We start from the raw sequence: 18085 nt of genomic DNA, 5'->3' as shown, positions 1-18085 counted from the left end.
ATGCATAGAAATGTAACAGCAAGCAGGTTATCAGTGCCAGCACACCCTTATTGAAATATGAGCTAAATGTGCCTTTTCTCTCAAATCTTGGTGGCAACAGGTGGGGGCAGCTGGGAAAGTCCTTGCAGGAATGGGAGGCAGGAGGATTCTTTTAAAGTCTGTGACGGTTGAGGGCTTTTCTCCCCAGGTATGATTTCTTGGGTTTGGTTTTGGTCTTATTTTACAAACTAGTGATAACGTTTTTATGGGCTTTACCTCTTAGCAAGGTGAAGTTCAACATAAGACACCAGCTTGAGAAAATAATAATAATAATGAATCATTCTCCTTTCTCCTCTCAGCCCAGTCCCATAAATTAGATGCTAGGCCTGTAAATCCCTCTTAGGCTGGCCTCTGAACAATTTAAGAAACCATTTCTCCTGTTCAACCTAATGCTACAATACATGTAAGTAAACACATTGTGTGAAATTTCAGACATTGGAAATTTCTACTTTCTTACTCCCTGTGAGAACATTGAACTTGCTCTGCATGTCTTCTACACACAAACATTTTGCTCTGAGCTACAGTACACATATGAAATGATACTTGAAAAGATTTATTTATGCTACTTTGGAACAGGTACCTCCTTTATTCTGTTTTCAACATCTGCAGTTCAGTGCTGCAAAAACCAATGCCTATAACTCACAGCTTTCTCAAAGCCCTGTAGCTCACAGCTTTCTCAATTATATTTTCAGCGTGCAGTTTCAACCTGGCCACTCTTTTGCACATCATAAGCAAAACCCACATGCTCAGTAATATTCCCTTCAAGAATTTAATTTCCCTCTGCTAGAACATGCTGGTAGTAAGACATGCAGAAGGCTTAAAGATAAGATGCTCTAAATCATAATTCGCATGGGTGCATAACAAAAACGTTTAATGCTAAACACTTCAAAATGATCTCATTAAAAAAAGCAATTAATTAAAATGATATGAATTATCTATTGCATAATGTATGGGAGAAGAATTTTTAGGTGAAATTGCAATAATAAGTGTTATTATTATAAGTTAGTTTCTAGATACTCAACCATGAAAAATATTATTATGCAAAATGAAAATGTATATTGTTTTCCTATCTGCACTTACACCCAATTTCTTATTCAGACAGCAAATTACAAGAATAGCCTGTGAAAATGAAATGTGGAGAAGATGAATTATTATTTGGCTAAAATTCAGCAATGCTTTAGAACACCTATTGTTGTGTGTCTCTCTCTGAAAACTCTCCACAGTGTACTCATTTACTGCTTTATCTGTTTTTCTTGTGTCAAAGGTCTGTTCAGAAGAATTTATCTTTACATGCTCATCTTCCCTTTAAAAACAAAAAGTATTTTTGACATGCTGCTTGGAGAAGCATTAGAAATATTGTTGCATTGTGTTTACATGACAACCTTGAAGCAGTTACCTGTTAATTATGCAAACAGGCAAACATGTGACATTTAACTACAAAGCTTACAGGGAAACAGATCTGTGAACAATCAGAAGCCTCTTACTATCAATACAATAACCTTTTAAAAGACATTTAGTTCTAGTGGAATAGTTTCTGGATGAAAAAGGCCTCCTTGGTCATCCGGGTTATCCAAATTCAATTGCATGGAAATGATCTATTGGGGAATGGTCCTGACCCAGCAACAGCACTTACCTGATTATGGCACAATTCAGTTACCTAAAAAAGGTTCTAAATATAGGCAATTTATTTCATACTAAGATTCTTTCTTATAGCAACATTTTCTTTAATATCATCTTGCTTTTATGAGTGGCAATAACAGATTCATTGTCTGGAAAACTCATATTAGCTATGAAAGTGGCATTTTCAATTACTTTTAATCACAAGAAATAAATGGGCAAATACCTCTTCCAATCATGTGCTGAGTTCACTGACAATTAATTGTGGTAGAAATGGCTGGAGTTTTGTCCTTTATAAACATTAAAATTTATTAAAATACTAATAAAATTGGTTTTCTGTATTTTTTACCACAGGATTTCACAGGTGAATTACCATTGTGGAATTTGATCACTAGATTGAAAAACCAACTAAGCAACATCAAGGGTTATTCTTCTTATAACTTATAGCTTTTCAAATTTTAAATGAAAAAAAAAAAATCTGGGAAACATGGAGGCCTTGCATTAAAAGCAGTAAAATTACTAAAATAATTTAGACATATAGAGATATATATCTCATGTACATATAGAAAATATCTACTCCTATATGTGCTTGTTCAATGCCCATGATCATGTTTTGCTACTCATTTTTAAAGTTGCTTCACCAATCAATTATGGTATTTCTTACTTTCACTTTGACTTCCATTTCTTCAAGTTCCTGAAGTAACTCTTCATTTTCCAATAGTGATGAGCCTAAGTTTTGCTTCTGAAAGTAATCTTTGATATTTTTCTTATACCAAGATGTTACCTAATTAAGTAATAAAAAGAACTCAGTGAGAAGTTTGAGAAGTCCATTTTAAAAAATATGTACAAGGCAGTTTAATTAAAAAAAAAAGCTCACATTTTCATTCCTTTCATTTTTCATTCCTAATGTTCATGCTTCTATTTAAATGCTTACATTTGTGTCATAACAAATGCAGAAGGAAAGGACTAATACCAAAGCAAGCACACAGTGGATATATACGACAAAACAGACAAAAATGTATTCATCAAATATGAGCAGATTGTAAATTAACACAGTAAAAGAAGAATCAAGTTATAGCCACGCACAGAATAAATGCATGTTTTTTGATAGCACAAAGATAATGTACATTCTCCCTTGACATACAGTAACTTAAATATTTGCATACAGTAAAATACTACAAATCTGAGTACTTCTTTCCTAATAGAACCTCTCCATCCCTGGCTTGAAAAACCCAGTAAAGATAATGGGATACTATTGTGTGGAATAATCTTATGTAGATTTACTAATTTATTACATCTTACAAATCTCTTCAGCAAGTATATGCAGCAAACATGTGCAGTGTACAATTAAATCTTCTAAATTCCACAGAATTACTTGCATTTGTATCTGCTTGATTCATAGTAGGTACCTCTCACATTTTTGGTAAACAACACATGGCAAGAATTCCTGAGTGAAGTTCCACATTTTAAAATAGTATCCAGAATTAGTTATTGGTATCAAGAGGACTTCCTCCAATATTTCCAGTCTGGAAAATCACCACTATACTTAGATCATAGGCAGCATACTAAGAATTTCTGTACTCTACAGATTTTAGTAGCCCCCTAGAGATTTTTTTGTTGTTCTTGTTTTATCTGCACATGTAGAATCATGCTATTTTTAATAAATTTAAGCAATTATAAAAAAAAAAAAAAGAAAAAACTTTTAAAATATATTGGAAGTATTTTCAGTTACACATAAAAAATATTCACATTATGAGTCCAAGAGACCTAGGGAAGTAAGGAAATGATTTTAAATCTAAGGCTTCATTTCTTGAGTATTTCCTCCAGATATGTACTTACTGACTGAAACATTTTTCCTGGAAGCACATTTTCACAGAATATTTACTATGAGTTCGTCAAAAAACAAATAAATGGAGTGGACAATAAAAACTGTGCTAAAAGGGAAATAAAAATTTATTTGCAAATTAGGGCTGGGGGATTTTTATCATGTATCTGTTTAGCAAAACAAGACAATATTTCTGTAATGTTAGGCAGAGGAAGAAGTAATTTTTTAACCCTGTTATAGCAAAGTGTTTACCCCTTTACCACTTGGCAATATTCCTTTCCATTACAATGAGTTTAATCAGCTGGCTTCCACTACAGCTAATACCTCTGAGTGATTTCACTGTGCTACCTTAGCTCTGAAGGAATGGCTGAGAATTCTTAACTTGCTTTATAAGCAAGAAACCCACAGAATTTCACTTTCAGTGACTTTGCTGAAGGTATGTGAAAGGAGACAAGGTTAACACAGCTGTTAGAAAAAGAGAGTGGTTTTCCTTGATTGGTTGAAATCTAAAATCACTCCTGTTTCTCAAGAATCAGATTTTATCTTTTGTTTACAATAATTATTGACTAGATTAATTACTTTCTTCTTCCAAAGATAACTAATTATGCATAAAATAGGCCAATTTGCCTTTGATTTTCATTAATGAAAGAGATATCAGAAAATATGATGCTGACACTTCCATAAAGGAAACTATGTAAAATAAATATGCTTTCACACATTGAAAATTCTGAAAAAGAAATATGTTACAATCATGAATATCAGATCATCACATTCCACTTAGAGATCAAAGTGAGATGTTGCATTTTCAGTGTTCATAACTTGGTAGTAAGGGATAAACAACACATAGACTCTGCATCCTTCTAGACTACACAGTTGTGCCTAGCAAAACAGAAATAACACAAAGAGCAAAAAGGTACTCTTAGATTCAATACAGCAGAGCATGTCTCCAGTACTCTGCTTCCTCTGTATCCCCTCAACTCCCACTAACATCAGTCAAACATTCAAAAGTTAGGATTTCCTCAAGCAGAAGTAGCCCAGAAATACAGGCCTAATGAATCTGTTTAAGCTCCTTTTCTGTTCAACAGTTGCTAGGTTGGTTTTTATACTGTGATTTCCCTTGATATTGCATGTGTTACCTGGGTCTCTTGTTGGTGCCACAAACAAATTTGCAGAACCTGCTCCAGTCCTTGGCGCTGATGTCTGAGGAATTTGTCCAGCTGCCGTCTCCTGTCCTGCAGCATCTCAAGGAGATTGTCAATCTTCAGGCAGCTGCTGTGGGCTCCTTGAATCAGCTCCGGATTTGCATTTGGCCCCTCACATTTGAATTCTTCTATGAATTGAGTTAGGTCATGGCTTTTGTTTAAAAGAGCAAATGACTTCTCCAGAAGTTCTGTAAGAAAAGAATTTCATCAGGAAAAACCCAAATGTTTTGTGATTCTAGTACCATTATTTCAAATATTACTAATGTATCTTTCAAACAATCTTTTTGCATACACAACCACAACATATTTTCATGCATTGCATGAACGCTTACTTTAGAAGATATATATATTCTAAGATATTTCAATTTGGACAGCTCTTGTGTAAACCTTCAAAAGTACAATGGGGTATACACAAACATATACACACACACATGTAATGGTGTACTGAGAGACATCAAAACAAAACCCAGAAGTGTCATTATTTTCTCAAAACTGAGCTCTTTTTGATGGTTTCCCAACCTGTGGGTAAGCCATAGTGGAATTTTCTACCCTGCTTCCCATGTGGATCGTTACCCTCTGCAGTTTTTCACTGGTGATACAAGCTAAGTTTAGGTCTTTACATCCCTCACAGGCATTGGGGGAAAAAAGTGTTCTCATGCCTGGGGGCTGTTATATATAAGTCAGGGGTATCAGGAACTCTTACCTTCTGCTATAGTTTTTACCCAGACACATTCAGGGTTAAAATTCTGGTTAAAAATGGACTACTCCACTTTAATGACCTATTAGTGACATGTCTATCTTTGTTCCATCACCTGAAAGTCATAGAGTTCAAAATCTATTGGATGGACAATGATCAATATTTCTAAATCTTTCAAATGAAAAGGGAATTTTTTTAGGCACAGAATGAGGAAGAAGGGGAGACAAACCATGATAAGTGGCAAGGTAGACGTGAAGAAAAATATAAAGAAAGGAATATTTACCAGTATCTTCCAATAAAACAACAAGAAGCAATCCCCCTGAAACTTTGAACTCTGAACTCTTCCCAGCTGAGTACTTCTAGTGATAATTCAAGGCAAAGCACCCTAAATCCCCACCTTTCACAAAAACACTAAGGGAAGAAGCAGAGTGGGAGGTCTCTAGTTCTTCAGTCACCAAGGGCTAACAAGAGAGATTAGTTTCCATGAGCTCACTGCAAAAAGCCTGTCCATTTTACTTCTTGCCTTCTAGAAAGCGGTATTAATCAGAAATATTTCATTTCAGTCCATCCCAAATTGAACACACATGGAAATGGGTAAACAAATATATTTCATAAGTTTTCACCTTTTTTATTCCATTTTGGAGTGCATTTGTGTTAAATTTTTTTTTTTTTTTTAATTCCAGAGAGATAAGCATTTGTGATAAACTACTTATCACACATACTGGTAGAGTCAACACTTGGTCAGGGTTGTATTTTCAGACACCTTTCTTTGGAGTGGGTAGAGAGTATCCTTCTTGTAGAAAGCACTGCTTTTTATCAAATAGCTCAATATCAGCTTTCAAAATTTTTATTTTATTTTAGGGTAGAATAAGAAGTCAATAAATTGCAGCCACTTTCCTCCATCTGAGGGAAGTCTTATTTCCATCAAAGCAGACTTTGTCTGGCAAATAATTTCATCTGATCCTTACAGTTATAGACCATCTTTTCAGCAGTAAATTGCTGTCAGATACTTCAAGTTTAAATTGGTATGCAGTGAGCACTTTGCTCCCATGAAGATCTATTTGGAACACTCAAAACCCATATTAGTGTTATCCAAGTTGGATTCTCTATTCAGCCTCCCAGAAAGAATACCTGGTGTTCAAGGTAGCTACAAACACTTTAGCTAGTGCTCCACTAGTGAATAATAAAGTATAGTTGATATTCTGCCAAGTTTAATTTTAAAAATTTAATTAAAATTACAAAGACAGAGTCTTAAGACTTATAAAAAATGAAGAACCATATAGAATTGTCTGAAGAGCCACACAATGAGGTTAGTTCTAAAAACTTTTTTCTCTTTTTGATTTGAATGTGTCACAATATTGTAAAAGGTGCTTCACATGAAAGCTTGAATAAAGAAAAATAATTAATGTGAAAGAAACTTTATGGGCAAAGGTATGTGCAGGAAAGTTGTTGAAGGTGAGATGCAAGGGCTAGCTTGAAACCAGAAGTTTCACATCTTTCAGCAAGTGTGCTAAAATGTATTTCACCATTATATTTTTCCAAAATATTTGCATATTTGTTATAAGATTTTTTTTTTTTTAATATGCACAGAAAGAATAAAATTACTCCATCAAGAAGTCAGCACACAACCACATGCCATCAGGAGTGGAGTACTGTTTGTACCTTTTGTATGAAGCTCTTGTTGCAGAAGAAGCTCTCTCAAAGAGTCAATACTGTCAAACTCTTGAGCATTTTTCAGGAAATCTTCAACTTGGTCAATTTTAACAGCAAACTGCATTAAGGAAACAAAGGATAGGGAGAAACACACTCTAATTGTGTTTTGCATAACTACATCATAATCTCTGTGTTATCGGGAAAGTTCCTGTGAATTTGTAAGTTCTTGGAGAAAGGCATTTTTAGTGAGTGCCAGATGCAGATGCTTTGTGGCCTCTATGCACTCTCTGAGTTGTTTTTTTCTTTCAGGTACTGATTGATTGAAGGATTTTAGTTGACACAATCTGTAATTACAATTTGCCACTTTGTTAGTCATCTTTCCTTGTGCCAAATCTAATTTCTTTGTATAATACACATTATCAGGACACAATAATTAGTAGATTGTTCATCTTGGACTTCTTAGGATAGTTAGTAATCCCGTGGTTGTTTCTGCAACTTATAGGGGGCACTGGAAACAAAATTATCAGGGAGAATTATTAAACTCTTCAAGTTCCAGGATGTGGGGACAGTTGATCATGAGGCTACACAGAGTGGGCAAAAGCCTGCAGGGTCTGGAATCCCTCTCTTCTTTAGCCCCTGTGTGTGTCAGTGAATTAGTATGAGAGAAATGGGCAAACAGGGATCACACAGTTTCTTTTATGTCCATCTGTACACCAAAGTCTCAGGTAAAGCACTGTCAAGTTAAACTAATGTTTGCTTTATGAAATTACACTACCTTATGGATATTTTGGTGTAAAACTTTCAGTGATCAGTCATCAGTGTGCATCAGTGAAGGCACCTGAGAATAAGTTCTTTCAGTGCCAAATAGTTTTAATCATAAGGAATGAAAGCTATTCTGCAGAATGTCCATAGCCACTGAAATACATATTTTAGGGTTTGGTCCAGTTCCACTTTTCATTGGCATTTTCTGTCAAGTACAAATTTGGGAGACATGGTGACTAAAATATTCCTTAAAGTCAACATGGTGTTTTGTTCAGCTTCATCCTGCACTATCTGAAATACAAACCTCCAGAGCATTTTCAAAGAACACTGAAGTAAGTTCCAGAAGTGCCTGTCGCTTCTCTAACATAATGATGAGGGCATCCCATGCATCCCCAAGGGTCTCTGCCATGGCATCATAAACCTGGCTCTTTTCTTTTTTTTCCTCTGCAACCTTGTCTGCTTCCTGCAGCAGGTCCCATACCTTGTCTTCCAAAGCCTGAGAAGGAAATACACCAAAACAATACAGAACAAACATAAGAAATTTGTACACAAAATCCAAAAGACTGTGCTGATACTGGTGTCAGGATATTTTTACAGTGGGTCTATACAGGAGCCACAAGCCTCCTACTCCTGCTTTATTTCCAGTTCCTAGTGATAGGAGTGTAGCTATTTCAACATGTTTTATAGCAGGCTTCTGAATTTCAACTGCACTTAAGAGTTTGTATGTGAACTTATAAAATTCACAAAAAAACAAAATTTAAGAGAATTTATCATGCTATGTCTAATATTTACACTCCAAAGTTTTTACATCTCCATAAACACATGTCTTCATGGAAATGGCAGCAGTGCAGATATTTTGATTCCTCCTTCATATGTCATCATATTACATTACTGGACATTAGAAGTTTGTGAGGTAATTTGCTTCATAAGTTTCTGATGACTACAATGCAATCCAGACAAGAGTGGTTTGAACATAAGCACCTATTCTCCAAAAAAGCCACACCTAAGTTATGTAATGTTTCAAGTTCAGCTTGCTGCATTGCTCAAGCTGTCCACAAATAATAATGCTCTATTGTCAAAATAATTCTTCTGTGTTTCATTCCTAATCTCACCAAAAGAAAAATAACTGCTGGCCATCTTATGTTACAAATCATCAGTGTGTCAGAAAAATTGATTAACATTTGTTCCGTGTTATTCCCAACCCCCATCTTGGGTTTTATCATGAGCATGAATTAATGAAGTGTCACTTTTTTTTTTGTTATTAGAGATGCTACCGCATTAATATGTAATGAAAAAAGAAATTTTATTAGGCAATTCAAACAGCCATTCATATACTACTGGATAAAAATTTTATAATCAACTCTAAGAGAAGCCTTTATGATGTTTCCTTCTTGATGAGGCATAAAATTGTTACATGCATAACAACTCAGTAAAAGCAGTGGCATTCATTAATCATCCAACATGAGATATTATTAACATTCTAGACTGGCTCTGTAACAAATATAACAGGAATTAAATGAGTATATGGGATATTGATAGTCTCTTTACTAACTCAACATCTTGATATCAGTTAATGAGAAGCATTATAGTCATGACAATGCTGATATTAAGAAAAAAGGGGTAAAATATTCTCAGAACGTTACACCCAAACTGCTTGTCACTTGAAGGTTAATTTTACCAAAACATCAGACCACTTTCACAGCTGTTCTGAATACACTGTAGAAAACCAGATGACAGCTGAGGTAGCTCCATGTGGAATTTCTTGGCAAAGACTAGTTTTCAAAGAGCTGACTATTTTATATTTTGAAGTAAAACTAGGTATGCTTTTATCCTAATATTACATCAGCTTCAACATATTTAAAAGACATTTCAAATGCTAAATCTTTCTGCTAAATCTCTTTAAATGATACACAAGATGAATGCTACAAAAATGGTATAGGACCTAGAAGTAGCTTTTCTTCTTTTAGAAGCCTTTTATCTGAACAGGTTGTTAATTACAATTTATCCCTGGCAAGTAGGCTCTGTTTTCTTGTAATTGATTAGCTGTGAGGAATAGCTAATCCCTAAGACACAGAGAAAACTGGAATATTCTTCAAGGCTATCAGTCATGCTTCCTGCACCTTTTAAAATTCAGTTACTATGGGATGAATTCAAATCCAGCCAAAGAAAATTAGAAGGTTAAAGCAAACCAAACTGCTGCATTTAATGAAATGCAAAACTAGCGTGCATAAAGTTACAAAAAAAAATTATGAAACTGTTCATGGGTAATAGTCTTTTAGTGTTTAGAATGGATTAATGGAAGTTTTCAAATAAAGACTTAATTTTTTCTTTAGTATGGATTGAACATGGTTCACTTATTTGAAATGGGAGCGTATTTTATTGCCTTCAAATAATAGCTCCTGTAATGCTACAAAAACCCTAATATACTGTAACAAGAGTTGTCATGTTGCCTGTTTCCTCAGCAACAGAAAAAGTTACCTTTTGAGAAGACAGACTAATTTAAAAAAAGAGAGAAGAACATTTTACAGGAAACTACTCTTTCTTTGAAAAACAGTTCAAATACCTAAGATGGTCAGAGTGATATTAAAGTTTTATTGCCTTGAGTTTAAAATTATGCTTCCCACAACTGTCAAAGCCACTAGTTACTGTGAACTTTCAAAAAAATTATCCTCAACTATGTTAGTTTCTATAGACTACATATGTGAAAAATTTATTTTTAACTGAAGTAGACTGATATTACTGATTTTCTACTTTTTCTCTTTGAAATATAACCCTTTTATCAACATAGAACCAAGGAATAATTTGGACAGGACTCTTCAGGTCATCTGTCTAACCCCTTGCTCTAGTTACTCAAGGACATAGCCCATGAAGTCTTAAATATCCCTAACAATGGAAATTCCAGAACTTTTCTGCACAACCTGTTCTAGAATGAACTCATTTTTGTGGTCAAACTTTTTTTCTAAATATACAGTTGGTATTTTCATTTTTTCCAACTTGTTTCTCTCGATCTAGAAGCAAATGTAGGAAGAGGAAAAATGTGTATTTCCATCAAAAAATTATTTCACAGAAATCTGAATTTTAATGAGGTTTTTATCAATTGAGTGAACTTAACAGAACTTTCCAGTAAAGACTTAAAATTATTTCAAACACTTTTGGAATCTCGTGTTTCATTCCCTGTGAACACAAAAAAAAATGGAAGAGTAGAGTTCTTTTTGGACTCTGAGAAGCTGGAATGAAGCCTGACAATACAAGGAATGACTAGCACGTAGTCAAAAAGGAGCTCATGCAAACATGCAACTTCTGCTGCTGTCAGTAAAACCATGTCAAAAAAGCATTGCTCTGAAAACAGCAGACCAATTTCAATTTCTATTAAATATCTATGATATGTCTACTTCTACCACACCAAAAGAAGAGCGCTGGTAGCTTAAAGGGAGCAATGCTCTGGTTCAGATGGACTGAAGGGATACTGGGTGGATGCAATCCCAGGCCTGCAGCAGGAATGCTCCCTGCCTGGTGATGCAGCTGCTCTGCAGCCGCACCTCTCCCCCCTCTCCGTCTCAGGGTACATTTGCCTCTGATATTGCAGCAAAGACAGAGGTGTAAACTACCCTCCCATTCTCTTAACACTGAGCTGCTGCTAAAATTAACCTTTAGTTAGTGCGAAAAGGCAGTGCTGAGATAATACAGCACAGCTGTTAACTTGAAGCCGGAAAATAGTCATAAAGCTACCTCAAGACAAATATTATTTTGGTGGGAATTTTATTCATACAAATATTGAAATTGATGAGTGAACTGAACAAACACTGAAAAAAAGATATTTATTACATTTTATCTTTTCCTTTTTTTTTTTCAAATCACTTGTAAATGTCATCTCTGGCTTGATAAAAATGCCGCTGAACTTTTATGCTAATTGTACTGTTGAGCACCTCAAAAACTAATTGCCAATAATTCAGAAAATATTAACAAATAATTTTTTCCATAGAGAAAATTACTTAAAAATAAGAATTTTGAAAATATTTTTGCTTGAAATAACTGAAAGGCTTATTTAAAAGATATCAAATGCAAAACCTTAGTGTATTATATTAGTGCTTTTTGAAGAATGTAATTTGCTAATTTTTTTCTCTTGGCTATTAGCATATAAATTAATATTTTGTAATTTATGCTCTGTAAATTAAAGTAAATAAAATAATTATGAGCAATCCTCAGGTTCATGAGCCAAATTAATAACAATAATGGTTTTAAACTTAAGTTTATGGGCTGGATTCTCTTCAGTTTTGTGGCTGTTCTGCCACAGTCTCTCTCATGATAAAAACCAGAACTTTGGAAGCAAACCAAGAATGCCTTATTGGGAATTTTCACATTTTTATGGACAGACACACACACACTCTTTATTTTTTTTTTTTTTTTTTTTTCCCCCCAGAAGATCCAGTGATTTTAATATTGAGAGACCCAAGCACTAAGAAATCATATTATCTCCAAGTAGCGCTTCTCTTGGAAACCACAGGAGAATGGCAGAGAAATGTCTGTGCAAAGTGCAATCCATATATTTTTACCTCCTGGAAGTTTTGTCCCAGGTTTTTTAGGTTTGATTATTCTCATTTTTCTTTCTAAATTGTGAAGAATGAGACATTCAAATGCACATATACATACTTCCAGAACATATAAACCTGCTGAAAGTTACCTAAAGAAGGATGAATCAGATATTGGGAAGGAGACTTCTATGAAATCACACAAACTGAAGGTTTCAACAAAACTGGTGCTACTGATATGGTGTGATTTAGCAAAATAAAACAGACTATATTAGCTTAGAATCAGAACCTATTAGATGAGACTACTGAGGGGAATTTTAAGGGGATGTAAATATTGTATACATGTTCTCTGTTTGTCTCAGTTTTAATCTTTGCTGTTCAACATTTATTCTTTCAACTCTATTAATAATAACAAAACATCTGTTTCCTAATCCATAAACGTTTGAAGTGGGGCCCTTTTCAAAATTTCAATTCTGCTTTTTGTTTAAGTAGTAGGGTGCTCCCAATTCCTAAATTTAATGGAACAAATGTAAATCAGTTATGAATAAGCTAGAGTACAGTCTATCAAAGCAAAGTATTTTGGATATGTTTGCTTTTCCCTACGGCCCTGAAGACCACACGCCAATTTTTATCACTATAATTCTGAACATTAAAAGAACTTCAAAAATGTTCTAAAAATTACTGTTTTCTCTTTCAACAAATCTTTTCCAATTGCTGTTTAAAGTACCATCTGCCTTACTAAATGTCAAACTGTTTGTTTGGGCTTTTTTAACCCTGTTAGCATTGCTAAGTCAAGACCAATTCCCTGAAATACTGAGCTGGATTACATTCCTTTTCCTCTACCATCAGAAGTACTGTATGTAAACTGATCAGTGTGCCAGATTTTGTCCTTACTTACACCTGTGAATCTTCAACATATTGAGCTGACAGAAGAATCTGGCCTGACTATTTTGATTATAACTTGCAATAAATATACTGGGATGAAAATAATGGAGTTAAAAAGCAAAGGGGTGATCAAAACCTAGAACGAGTTTACAGAAGAACATGGGATAATGCAGAATGAACAACTATTCCATAAATTATCTTCTAAAAGTTGATGGGTTTGTCTCTACTGATCCCAAAGGTGTATTTAGTATGAATCATCTAACTCTTGCCTTAAGCAGCACTAGTTTTGTGATTGAATCATTACTCATTCAAGAATTTTTACCTGACCTCCACAAAAATTTAATTCTGAATTGGGTTGGTCTAATCAGCAAAGTTGAGCAAATGCATATCAAGTATGGGTATCTGTCAGGATTTATTTTCCTTTTTTTTTTTACAACAATAAAAAAGAAATGGGGAAACAATTCAAACTGCTTCTTACCCATCTTCACACAGCTAAGGTATAATTCATTATCAAATGCTAAGTGGGAAAGAATTACTATAAACAATATTTCAAAAACTGACAGTCAATCTTGGAAAAACTTTTTATGAGAGGGTTGAGTGACTTAAGACTATGTAATTACTGACAAGTGTTAACAACTTGCTATAAGTCACAAATGGTCATGGCTGTAAAACACACAGCCAGGAAGAATTATAAGAACATTGCAGTCCCTTATTATTACAGTTCATGTTATTGAGGAAAAAGTAGTAATTTTGAACTTAATTCTTTTGCAGAATATTCATTAATCAATGCTGAATTTAAAGGCCCACAGGCATAAAACATGAAATAATGAGTGTTTGTTCCCAATGTGTTTGGATGACAAGCATTCTTTAACAGTTTATGCATAATACATTTTCTGATCTGATTTGACTTGATAGTAAAATCCACTCTTTAATATTTATTTTTGAAAATTAGGAGAAAAAGAATCAGCTTCTTCCTGTCATCAGGGTATAAGAATTCAGCGAATTCTGAATTGCTCAAACAGGACACAGCAGCTTGTTCCAAGAACACCCAAATGTTGATTTAGTGGCAATAAAGATGAGGCACTTTGCATAAGAAAGGAAAGCAAAACCACCTCTCTCTAGGATTTGGGTATTTTGGTTGGTTTTGGGTGTTTGGTGGGTTTTTTCCATAATACTATTCTTCATACTCTTCAAAATCCACACAGTGCAGTGTATTAGCTACATTCTCTATATACTGTACTGAATTCCCTCACTCATTGGATATTTTTAATGATTAGGGAAGTACATAGTCCTTGGTATTAAATCAAATACTTGATCCTATCCAAATCATGTTTGTTCTTTCAGATCTCAAATTTATGTAATTCCCCCCAAAAATTAAATAGGTAAGTTACTGTTCATAGCTTCAAAGATGTTAGAGTAATTAATTTGTCTACATATATAAAGTCAACTTGCCCTATCAAAACATTAAAACATTTATTTTTTCGGTGACTTCAGACTTCTCTCAGTGTCAAATACCCACACTTAAAATTATCCAGTTCTTTCATGCAAGCTTGTCACTCAGTGTCCAAATGCCACCATTGCTATAATCTGCTCTCAGGAATGCCAAAATCTGATTTTAGGACTGTTACTTAACTAAAATATTCCTAGATCAAGACAAGCTGTTTTAATCCTACAGTATCATTCCCAATGCAACTAACATCAATTAAGATTCAGTTAAAAAGTTTGTGGAATACCTACTGCAGAATTACAAGGGGTTTGCTTGTGTTCACAGCTGTTATAAAATAATCAGACTTTTCACAACACTGGAGAATTTAAAAAAAGAATTTACATTCCTTTATATTCAGCAGTTACTGAGGGCTATAGGATTTTTTCACTTGACACTGATGCATAAAGTAGAAAAAACTGTGCCTTTCCTGCTACTGTCAGAAGCATATTTTTCCTGGGAAGAAACCTAATTTCCAAAGAATTATAGAATATCCTGAATTGGAAGGAACCCACAAGGATCATCGAAGATCTGCTACACTGACAAAGGCTGAACATATTTTTTTCTATGTGGAACTTAACCTAACCACCATACTGCAAGAGGAGGCACAGACAGCTACATCAGCTGTTGTACCTGAACTGTAATGACTTGAGGAATTTTATTACATCTTACCTTCAGCTTGGATAGGAGGAATTCATGATCTTGAAGTAGTTTTTTAGTCTCATCTTGATTGCTGCCAATTTCTAATATATTTGGTGTTGATTCAGCTAGCTGAAGCTTCACCCATTTTCCACACTGTAATAAGCAAACAATTACAGCCTTCAGAAAACACAAGGTTTCCTTCATTTATTTACTTACACAGATTCCCAGCTCACACATACTTTCCACGGTCATAGGAGCACAGGGACCATACACACAAGAAGATGCTCCAATATTGATTTTGCCCATGAAGAGTAAAATTATCACAATGAGCCAAAATTTTTTCTCTGACTCATCTCCTCTTTTAGCTGAAGATGACACAGATAATTAAGTGAATTTGATGGGTGGGTGGGGCAAGCAGAAGTAACAAATGTATTACAGGAGATGCAAAAAACCTTCCTCAGATCTTATTTCTACAGCATGGGTCCAATGTACCTCTAAAGTGAATATATGGGACAAGACATTGCACAGGTAGCAGCAGGGACACTTAACAGCCTTTGGGACAGGGACCAGAGGATGCCGATAAGGACCGAAGCTGTGATGTCATTGGAAGCTAGCATGGTTCCACAGCACAGAGCGGGAAAATGACTTCACCATCAACTTGAGTCTCCTTGCAATGAAATTACTCCCCTGCAACAGCAGACCGCCTCACAGGAAGGGTGAAAACTGACCTCAAAAAAACCTTCCCACAACTGAGGTAAACCATGCTGAATAATCACCCGAATTAGGTGACAACTAAACTCATTATCACCTTATTCTGCATTACAAACAGACTCTAATGGCTGAGGCTAGCACGTTTTCCAGGTTGCCTGGAAAATGAAAATCAAACTGCCAATAAATTCCAGCTGGTGTTCATTACTAGCATCCAGATTTACTCCCAATGCCGAATTTTATGCCAACTGAAGGTGTGGATTCCAGCTCACAAGACAGGCCTTTCCGCACTTATAAACACAACTGTATGTACACAAGAGCTTACTGAAACATGTGGGACGGTGGATTCATAGCTTTCAAAAATAACTACTCATTTTTAAGTTTAGGCTTTTTTTTTTCCCCATAAAATACTTCATCTGTGGAGTTTGTACACTTATTGTGTAAAATTATTACTGAATACAGGTTAAAGTAACTCAAGGAGGCTGAACTGCAATCATCATGCTTTAAACACATTAAACTGCAATCATCATGCTTTAAACACATTATTATGCCACTCTTCCTTTAACTCTTTTTAAACAGAGTAAGAGAAATTCCTTCCAAGACCCTACATATTTTGACCAAACTATTGGAAAAACTTTGTGACCAAATTTTGACCAAACTATCGTATTGGAAAAAACCTGCCAGCAACCCAAAAGCCACCAAGAGTAATTGTGAATAGAAACAAGTGTTAGCTTCCAAGAAAAGTCTATTAGATATTGACTAATCAAATGGCCTTGCTGTATCGTGTCATGCTAACTACTCATTTGCAGAGAATATTTAAAAGCGTTAATCACAGAGTAGCAGAAAGACAAGAGCAGACGCGGCAGCAGTTGCTGCCTTACCTTAAGCACAGCTATAACAATACTGGCATCCCCAGCCTGCACAGCAACCGAGCTGACTGTTGTTGTAGAAGGCTTCTGCTCCGAGCTGGCTTCATCTGACATGGCGCTTCACAATGGGACTGCAGACATCAAAGCAGACTTGAGACACTCAGGGTCCACTGCTCATTTCAGAAAGCGCCAGAGCCGCTTGGATTCATTCAGTGAAACGGCTCAGCTAACACTGATTAGTCTGCCAAAAGGAAAGAACAGGAGGTTAAAAATAGACAACTCCATTGAGTTTATCATTCTTGAGAGAGATTTGACACACCCCTAGTTTGGTAGCATTAAGCTGTCTGTTCTTTTTTGTCACCGTCTGAAGTGTGAAGGGCTTCTTCCACGGACATCACCTGACATCAGTTAACCAAATCAAAAAAAGTTTTCAAATTAAAACAGCTAGGGAAAAAAAAAAAAAAAATTGGCATTGATTCTATACTGACAAACCCAGTGTTATGAGGTTTCAAACACGCAACCATCAAACCTACATTTTCACATTATACCAGTAAAATACTTTCTCATTTACTAGCTACTGAATATATATGTTCAACATGATTCTTCTGCTGAATCAAATTCTTTAAACAGGATGAGTACGTGTATATATATATCAAATGCTAAATCAAAAGAAGGGATTTTTAATCCAAAAATACTTAAAGGTATAGTGACCATAACAATCAGAGAAGGAAATCAAGCACTTTGAATCCTTAAGGAATATTTTATTCCTAAGATTAAGATAATTTACCTGCTTTTCAATTTAATCTTTAATTGTTTCTAGAGTCTTCATTTTGTTCTAAATGAGCAAAAGGAAGACCTCTCTAATAGCTGCTTAAACACTGCTTAAGTTTTTTATTCAGTGTGGGGAATTATAGACACGTTTAGATTACAATATTGGTTTGACATATTAATTTTATTGCCATTAGTCCAGAGCATGCCACAAGTTGCCCACACTATGGGACAGCAGCTGCTGGGTTTCCTTCCACAGAACAGCTGAGAAAGTGACACTGGTGTTTAGGCTTGCAGGTCACTCTGGAAAAACAATTCCACCCAAGAAACTACACGCATAAGTCTCCCCTAAGCATCTGTTTGTTTGGTTTGTTTAAAAATATGTAACATTTAAACATTACCTTTC

General features: G+C 35.0%; 1 protein-coding gene across 3 annotated transcripts in view; it reads right to left on the bottom strand.

Moving 5' to 3' along the window:
• The window catches only part of CCDC141 (coiled-coil domain containing 141), a 57534-nt gene extending 40509 nt beyond the window's left edge, over window positions 1-17025 (bottom strand). For all 3 annotated transcript variants that reach the window (XM_053982642.1, XM_053982641.1, XM_053982643.1), the window contains exons 1-6: window positions 16924-17025; window positions 15365-15487; window positions 8100-8291; window positions 7043-7151; window positions 4618-4871; window positions 2321-2440 (exon numbers count right to left, since the gene is read on the bottom strand). In XM_053982642.1, coding sequence (XP_053838617.1) covers window positions 2321-2440; window positions 4618-4871; window positions 7043-7151; window positions 8100-8291; window positions 15365-15487; window positions 16924-17025 — 900 coding nt within the window. The remainder of the gene's footprint in view (window positions 1-2320; window positions 2441-4617; window positions 4872-7042; window positions 7152-8099; window positions 8292-15364; window positions 15488-16923) is intronic.
• Window positions 17026-18085: the final 1060 nt, after the last annotated feature.

Source organism: Vidua macroura, chromosome 7, assembly GCF_024509145.1.
Source record: "Vidua macroura isolate BioBank_ID:100142 chromosome 7, ASM2450914v1, whole genome shotgun sequence".
In the NCBI taxonomy this organism is placed as follows: Eukaryota; Metazoa; Chordata; class Aves; order Passeriformes; family Viduidae; genus Vidua; species Vidua macroura.
Note: the sequence above shows the minus strand (reverse complement) of the source record. Positions and strands in the feature narration are given on the sequence as shown.